General features: G+C 41.5%; 1 protein-coding gene across 1 annotated transcript; it reads left to right on the forward strand.

Moving 5' to 3' along the window:
* The first annotated feature begins 3,207 nt into the window (after positions 1 to 3,207).
* LOC110695858 lies at positions 3,208 to 4,110 on the forward strand. The gene has a single exon (XM_021873083.1). It carries the CDS (start codon positions 3,208 to 3,210, stop codon positions 4,108 to 4,110), a length of 903 nt encoding a protein of 300 aa, XP_021728775.1.
* Positions 4,111 to 8,915: the final 4,805 nt, after the last annotated feature.

Raw genomic sequence — 8,915 nt, forward strand, 5'->3', positions numbered from 1 at the left:
CAAGATAATTGAGAATCAATTGGCTCAAATTGCGCAACAAGTTGGAAGTTCATCCTCCAATCCTAGTGGTCACTTCCCAAGCTCAACGGTTGTGAACCCAAATGAGCAAGCTAAGGCCATTAATTTGAGATCGGGGATACGTTGTGAAGGGTCGGTTATGAGTGAAGAGGAGCCACAAAAGAGAGATGAGGGAGTTGTGGTGAGAAATGAGGGTGAGTTTGAAAATGAGATAGTTGATGTTGAGAGAAAGGAGCCACAAAGGAAGAATGAAGGAGATGAGGAAAAGGTAGAAAAGCCCCCCATGAAAGTATACAAGCCTCACATTCCATTCCCTCATAGGATTGTTGAAAATAAATTGAATGAAAAGTTTTCAAATTTTCTTGAAGTCATGAGAGGACTTCAAGTGAATATCCCCTTTCTTCATGCTATGTCACAAATGCCTACATATGCAAAATTTTTGAAGGATCTTTTATCCAACAAGAGTAGGCTTGAAGAGAGTGCAAACATCTCCCTTCCTAAGGAGGTGAGTGCAATCATTCAAAAAAAGCTTCCTTAAAAGCTTGGTGACCCCGGTAGCTATGCAATACCGGTGAAGATTGGAGACTTGGAGGCTATGGATGATTTATGTGATCTTGGGGCAAGTGTGAGCTTGATGCCTTATTCTATTGCTAAGAGTTTGAAAGTTGGAGACTTGAAGCCAACAAGAATGTCCTTACAATTGGCCGACCGCACGGTTAGGCTACCTTTGGGAATTCTTGAAGATGTGTCGGTCCAAGTTGGAAGAGTATTTATGCCATGTGATTTTGTGGTAATGGAAATGGAAGAAGATACTACGGTGCCTCTAATCTTGGGAAGACCGTTTTTGAACACCGCGGGTGTTGTGATTGATATGAAGCAAGTAAGATTGACCTTGAATGTGGGAAGGAGAAAATATCATTTCCATTCCCACAAACATTGAAAAAGCCATTGTATGATGAAGTTCATAGAGTTGATACATTGGAAAGGGACTTAGAGAAGTTCCAATAGAATTTTTTTGAAGGAGATCCTTTACAAGCTATCCTCACGGGAGGCTTAGTTGAGGAAGGTGAAGAAACAAGGGGGTATGATCTTTTGCTCAACCAACCTTTAGTCCACAATGAAAAGAAAGTGGAAGTGCTTAATGTGGAGGTAAAAGAGGAGAGGACTACGCCTCCTCACAAGGTTGAACTTAAACCGCTTCCTCCTTTACTTAAATATGCTTTTCTTGATGATAATGAGAGTTATCCCGTTATTGTCAATTCTAAGCTTGATGATACCTCTCTTGGAAAACTCCTAGTTGTTTTAAGGGAGTATAGAGGTGTCATTGGGTACAAAATTGATGACATTAAGGGGATAAGTCCTACTATATGCATGCATAAGATTTTACTTGATGATGATCATGCTTCATTGATTGATCACCAAAGAAGGCTCAATCCAAACATGAAGGAAGTTGTGAAAAAGAAGTTTTAAAACATCTTGAAGCGAGCATAATCTACCCTATCTCCGATAGTAAGTGGGTTAGCCCCTTTCAAGTTGTGCCTAAAAAAGGAGGCATGACCATCATCAAGAATGATAAGGGTGAGACCATTTCTACGAGGTCGGTCACCGGGTGGAGGATGTGTATTGATTATCGAAAATTGAATAAGTCCACCCGAAAAGACCACTTCCCACTCCCCTTCATCGATCAAATATTGGAAAGACTAGCATCACATAGTCACTATTGTTTCTTGGATGGATACTCGGGATTCTTCCAAATCCCAATCCAACCCGAGGATTAAGAGAAGACTACATTCACATGCCCTTTTGGCACCTTTTCTTATCGAAGGATGTCATTTGGACTTTGTAATGCACCTTTCACATTTCAAAGGTGTATGATGTCTATTTTTTCCGACATGCTTGAATCATCAATTGAAGTATTCATGGATGACTTTTCTGTTTTTGATTAATATTTTGACATTTGCCTTTCAAATTTGATTAAAGTATTGAAAAGATGTCAAGAGGTGAACTTGGTCTTGAATTGGGAAAAATGTCATTTCATGGTAGAAGAAGGAATTGTTCTTAGTCATGTAATTTCTAGTAGGGGCATTGAAGTAGATTGTGCCAAAATTGAGGTCATTGAGCGCCTCCCACCCCCTACAAATGTGAAGGGGATAAGGAGTTTTCTTGGACACGCGGGTTTTTACCGCCGGTTCATAAAGGATTTTTCAAAAATCGCAAAGCCGCTCACTCAATTGTTGGTAAAGGATGCCCCTTTTGTGTTTACTAATGATTGTTTGCTAGCATTTGATAGGTTGAAGGAGGCATTGATTTCGGCTCCTATCATTCAACCCCCTAATTGGGAGCTTCCTTTTGAGCTCATGTGTGATGCTTCGGATTTTGCCATTCCGTTCTTGGACAAAGGAAGGATAAGAAGCTCCATGCTATCTACTACACTAGCAAAACATTGGATGATGCACAAAGGAATTACACGACCATGGAAAAAGAGTTTCTAGCCATTGTTCATGCAATTGAGAAGTTTAGGTCCTACTTGTTGGGGTCTAAAGTCATAGTCTTCACCGACCATTCGGCCTTGAAGTACCTCTTGTCAAAGAAAGAACCGAAGCCAAGGTTGATACGGTGGGTCTTGCTCTTACAAGACTATGATATTGAGATTAGAGACAAGAAGGGTGCCGAAAATGTTGTGGCCGATCATCTTTCACGGTTGCCTATCTTTGTAGGTGATCTTGATAACTTGTCAATCGACGATTCATTCCCGGATGATCAACTATTTTCTATTCTCCAAGAACCGGCACCATGGTTTGAGGACATTGCAAACTACTTGTCTTGCTCTATTCTTCCTCCCGACCTCTCCTATGAACAAAAAAGGAAGTTTCTTCATGATGTTCGCCAATACTTTTGGGACGACCCCTTGCTCTTCAAACAAGGTGTTGATGGCCTTTTTAGAAGGTGTGTCCCGGATAATGAAATTGAATATGTTATCACAATGTGTCACTCCTCACCTTGTGGAGGACATATGAGTGCCAACAAGACCTTGGCGAAAATATTGCAATGCGGTTTCTTTTGGCCAACAATGTTCAAAGATGTGTGGAGTGTGGTGAAAGCTTATGACCGGTGTCAAAGAACCGGTAATATTTCAAAAAGAAATGAAATGCCTTTGAACAACATCCTTGAACTTGAAATTTTTGATGTATGGGGCATCGATTTCATGGGGCCTTTCCCGAGCTCTTTTGGGAACAAGTTCATTCTAGTGGTTGTCGATACGTATCAAAGTGGGTGGAAGCATTTGCATCTCCTACTAGTGATGCTAAGGTTGTGGTCAAGCTCTTCAATAGAGTAATTTTCCCAAGGTTTGGAGTGTCCCGGGCTGTGATTAGTGATGGAGGTTCACACTTTGCAAAGCGATCCTTTCAAGCTCTCCTTGAGAAATATGGTGTGAGGCAGAAGGTGTCATTAGCTTACCACCCCCAAACAAGTGGTCAAGCTCAAATTTCAAACCGGGAGGTAAAAATGATTCTTAAGAAAACGGTGGATAGGTCTAGAAAATATTGGTCTACAAAGCTTGATGATGCTCTATGGGCCTATCGCACCGCGTTCAAAACTCCTATTGGCACCGCACCATACAAGCTTGTTTATGGGAAGTCATGCCACTTGCCGGTAGAACTTGAGCATCGGGCTCATTGGGCTATCAAAACATTGAATTTCGACCTTCAAAGCGCCGATGAGAAGAGGTTGCTTGACCTCCATGCCTTGGAAGAATTAAGAATGGATGCATATGAGAGTGCAAGGATCTATAAAGAAAAGACTAAGGCTTGGCATGACAAGCATATTAGAAAAAGGGGGTTTAAGGAAGGTGACAAGGTCCTACTATTCAATTCCAGGTTGAAGTTGTTTCCGGGTAAGCTTAAGTCAAGATGGAGTGGACCTTTCATCGTTAAGAAGGTGTTTCCATATGGAGCGATAAAAATCTCAAATGACAATGGTGAACCGTTCAAAGTGAATGGCCAAAGGCTTAAGGCATACTTTGACGGTTTTGTGCATGAGGAAGCCAAGGTTGTTCACCTTGATGAGTTTGATGTTCCCTACTCTCATTGATCCCGCAATGTCGTCAACCTAGTGACGTTAAAAGAGCGCTTCCGGGAGGCAACCCGAGTTTCTCAACTCTCTCTCTCATAAACTATTATTTAATTTCCATCACTCTTACTATTACTAACTTTTCTCTCAATGTCTTTTGTAGGTGTTGATGGAAAGAAAAGTAAGAAAAGGTTTTTGTGGAAGTGAAGTAGTAGGTAATTGTAGTAATAATAATAATGGTAATGATAATAATTTTATTATTATTATGCCTTAGTATTATTATTCAAAACAAAATGAAGAGAAAAATTTGTGCAGCATCAGGTCTGCACGGACGTGCTTAATGTTGCACCTCCGTGCGGAAGCAAACTGGGCCAAGCAGAATCGAGCAAAAGTGGGGCAAATTAATCTTTGAAGTATGGCACGGACGTGCCAAAATCAGCACGTCTGTGCGTGAAGTTCAGCACGTCCATGCAAACCCTCAGCACGTTCGTGCCAAAATAGGCAGAATGCCCCTCGAATCTGCTCGAAGCTGCACGTCCGTGCCAATTTGGCACGTCCGTGCAGCCCCGAATATGCCTGGCAGCAGCACGGTTTTTAACAAAAAAAATCACTCATCTTTCACTCTCATCTCACGATTCACACTCCTCCTCTATCTAAAACTCTTACTTCCTCCTTCAAAACCCACTCAATTCTCCATTCTCACCCAAATCCTCACCAAATTCAACAATTTTCTCCAAAATCTTCACTCCATTTCAACATATTCACAATCTACTACTCCTTTTCTCACATTCAAACCCAAAAATCACCCAAAATTCTCAAACCCTAACCTTGAAAAATCAATTTGGGGGTTTTGCTTTGGAGTTGAAGTTCAAGACAATTGGTTGAAGGAGTAAGTTCAAGCAAGAAAAAGGAAGGTTAGAAAGGTTCATTTGCGGGTTTTACACCCACGATAAGCTCAGTATAATCGTTCCTCCCTTTCACTAATTTCATGTTTAATTCCTTGAATTTTTGCATGAAATTGCTTGAGAAAGTTTGTTTGAATTGGTTGTGAGTGATTAATAGTTGATAATTGTCAAGCATTATTGAGTTTGAATGAATTTTGGTGTGTTTTGAGAATTGGATTTTTTGTAAGTGAGGTTGAGAAATTGATTTTCATGAAGGAAGAACATGCTTGTTTAGGTGGATTGTTGTGTTGGTTTGTTTGATAATATTGCATGAAATTGATGTAGAATTGTTGTGGATGCATTATTGAAGTAGTCTTTGTTTCTTGGTGATTTGCTTGTTTTAGGTGGGAGACTTAGAACTTGACTTGATTGTGTTGTGTTTATTGGCCTTGTTTGAGCTTTGGTTGTTCGACTTGTGGACTTAGTCTCTTTGTGTGGTTGCGAGGTGATTATTTTGTCTTGGTTTGTTTGATTGCATTGCATTAAGACCGACCATGACTAGAAGAAATCGACCTAGAAACACGGATGCTAGGTACCGCAACCCCTCTCCTCCTCCTCCCGTTGATCCACCACAAGTGGACACTATGGGAATCGTGTTCAATGACCCAACCTTTTTGAACAACTATATAAGAATAGGTAGGAGGAGAGTTCGACCTACCAAGTTCTATGACGAGAGTGTTGCCGAGGCTTTAGGGGTAAGGGACGATGTTAGGATGCTTTTCGAGGGTTGTGGCCTAGGAAATTGGCTAGATTTAAGCGCCCTGACCTACAAAAAAGGTTGACACTTGAATTCCTCTCCACCCTTCAAGTGCAACGAGACAACAATAGATCCCCCCGCCGCCTTACCTTCCAACTCATGAACACCCAACACAACTTGAACATAAGGAGGGTGAATCAAGCTTTTGGGTGGCCAATTAACGGCACCATAGGACCAAAGGATAGGCCCCCCTTATCTATTGTGCGGGTGAGTTTTGGATGAAGATCACCGACCTTTTCGACTACAACCCTAGGACCGATAAAGCTACGGCCATGATCCACCCCGCCTTTAGGATGTCACAGCGCACCATAGCGAACACGACGTTCGCTAGAGGTGATAGTTCGGGTGGTGTCCACTAGGGAGCTTCACTTCCTATGGAACTTGAGCGAGGGTAGTACGGCTCTAGATGTAGGGGCCTGGTTAGTCGACCACCTAGAGGATGTTGCCACTGGGTCCGGCAATATCACCATAGGTGGCATGATCACTATTATTGATTCTGCTCTTAACCTTGATTTTGCAGATGAGCGGGTTGTCCTAGGGCTGACGTAGCTAGACATGCAATCGCTTAGGACCATGAGATGGGTTGCGGACACGGAAGGGTCGCGTCCTTACTTATGGCATGTGAGTGGACGCCCCTATGCCTACCTCCCCGATCCGGAGTGGACCTTCATCTATGACGAGAGCAACTTGGTCTTCGAGAGGGACCACCCTTGGATTCCTGGTGATGATGAAGAAGAGCATGAACAACAAGACCAACCACAACAACAACAACCGCAACAACAACAACATTTCCAACAACAATTCCACCAACAACAACAATACGAGCATCAACAGGGGTACCAAGAAGGGTACCAAGGTCAAGGCATGGGTGAGGGCAACCCACCCCTTTCCTTTGAGCAACAAATGCAAATGATGAATGTCGGGTTCAAACGCATGTCCACCGAGTTCGAGACTATGAAAAAGTCTCACGAAGACATGAGATCCTCCTACGACAACATGAGGACAAGCTTCGAAGGTCTTCGGTCGGAATTTGGTGAATTCTGGAACGTCTACCGACATTGGTACCCCGGGGGCTCAAGCTCCCAAGGAGGCCCGAGCCAATGAGTTAGTTCTCTTTCTCCCCCTTCTTGTGCTTTAATTGTTTTAACATTGGGGTCAATGTTTATGATAGCTTGGGGGGGGGGGGGGAGTCTTTCTCTTTGGTTCATATGTTGGTTATTGTATGTTCTTGTTGGTATTTACTTTGCATGTTGTTTGTTCCTTCCCCTAACATCCAAACCCCTAAACATCCAAATTTTCTCCCTTTGAAATCCAACACCCTAAATCCAAATCTCTTAATATGTGAATACTTCTCTTCTCTTCTCTCTTTATTTATGTCAATTCTCTCTTTATTGATTTAGATGTGTAGTTGTGCTTCAATTTTTTGTTTTTATGATTAGCTTAGTTTTCTTAATTTTTTATCTATTCTTGCTTTCTAGTAACCTTAAAAAAAAAAAAAAAAAAAAAAAAAACCAAAAAATTGTCCCTTGGATGAGACTCAAATGACGATGCTTATATAATTTCCTTGCTTGACTCTTGAGTGATGAGTAAAAGTTCTTTTAGAAGGGTGTGTGCAAGAGTTGAGGTCATTTAGAGGCTTATTAATCTTGATTGCATTAGAGCATATGAAACGAAAACCGATGAATTCTCAATTGCATGTCTAGCATAGGATATTGTCAAATTTGCCCAAAGTAGGATATGTTTAAATCAAATTACGATCCCTTGTGCCCTTGATGTGTCTCCCCTTCTCCCCCAAAATGAAACTCTATTAGGGAATTGGTTCTATTTGTATCTTGTGTAATAAGTGGCATAATAACCACATGTTTCAAATAAAAGAAAGAGCCGCTCACAGTTAAAAGAGGCGAGGGCAATGAATGTAAAAAAAATGAAAAAAAAGAGAAAAGAAAAGAAAAAAATATAGAAAAAGAAAAGGAGATCAAAAACTTCTCCAGATTTTTCAAAGTTTTCACTTTTTCTTTTCTAGAGGTCAATTTGTGGATGCCTCCCACACACTATCTATTTTGATGTTTCTTGTGTAAATTCCCGAATTAGAGCGTAGTTGAAAGGGCTTGGGAGTGCATTTTGGGAGGTGGACTTGCCTTTTGAGATTTTATAACCGAAAGAGGGCTTGTTGCAACTTTGGAATATCTAGACGTGCTCTAATGAACTAGTAAAAGGTATAAGGAAGTATCCTAGTGCAACCTTGCTTAGTTCGCCTCTCTACCCCCAACTCATGTGCACATTTGTATGAATGGTAATTCTTGAAAGTCGCTCACTTGTCTTGCTTGTGACTTATATCACGATGAGTTGACTTGGGCAATAAAAACATTGGTTTTGGTGTGTATTGACCACTTTGATTATAATGATGTGTTATGATAGTTTGGCGTGGTTTGTGTGAGTTGTGGTTTAAGCTCAACGGAAACCCTCACGAGATAAAAACTCGTCCTCTTAGGCGACTTAGGGGTTTAAATTGCTTTCACTTGTGCTAAAAGTATTTATGGTTCTTGCCATGCGGATTTGTGTTTGTGTTTTCTCTCCTTGGTTTGATCATTACAAGTAATCTTCCTTCTTGATTTGACATGTTTTTTTTGCTCGAGGACTAGCAAAAACTTAGCTTGGGGGGATTTTATAACTTGTTATTTGATATGATTTTAGGGTGATTTTGAACCTTGTTTACTCGATATATTAGCATTTTGGTTCACTTCTATCCTATTTTCGTTCAATTTTTGTGTATCCCTTGCTTCACGGGTTGTTAGTGTTTTGTTGAGTTTTTAGGTCCAAAGACGATCATTTGAAGCTTATGGATGATAAACCGAGGTTAGAAGCCGTGAAAAAGGAGCAAAACAGAAGAAAATGTGAAGAGAAGGGCCTAGAAGACCCTGCACGTCCGTGCCATGTCCTGCACGACCGTGCAGGGGTATTCCAGCAAGTTAGTGCTTCTGCCTGATCTTGCACGGCCTTGCAAGACTCCAGCACGTCCGTGCAAGTCAGCCAGCACGCCCGTGCAGAAGTAGCACGTCTGTGCAGCTCACTTGGCCCAAATCAGTTTCAAAACTGATTCTGCACTTCAAGGCTGCACGTCCGTG

Source organism: Chenopodium quinoa, unplaced genomic scaffold, assembly GCF_001683475.1.
Source record: "Chenopodium quinoa cultivar QQ74 unplaced genomic scaffold, ASM168347v1, whole genome shotgun sequence".
Classification (NCBI taxonomy): Eukaryota; Viridiplantae; Streptophyta; class Magnoliopsida; order Caryophyllales; family Amaranthaceae; genus Chenopodium; species Chenopodium quinoa.

Coding starts and splice junctions, on each gene's coding strand:
- LOC110695858 (XM_021873083.1), top strand. CDS start 3,208: ATGGGGCATCGATTTCATGGGGCCTTTCCCGAGCTCTTTTGGGAACAA.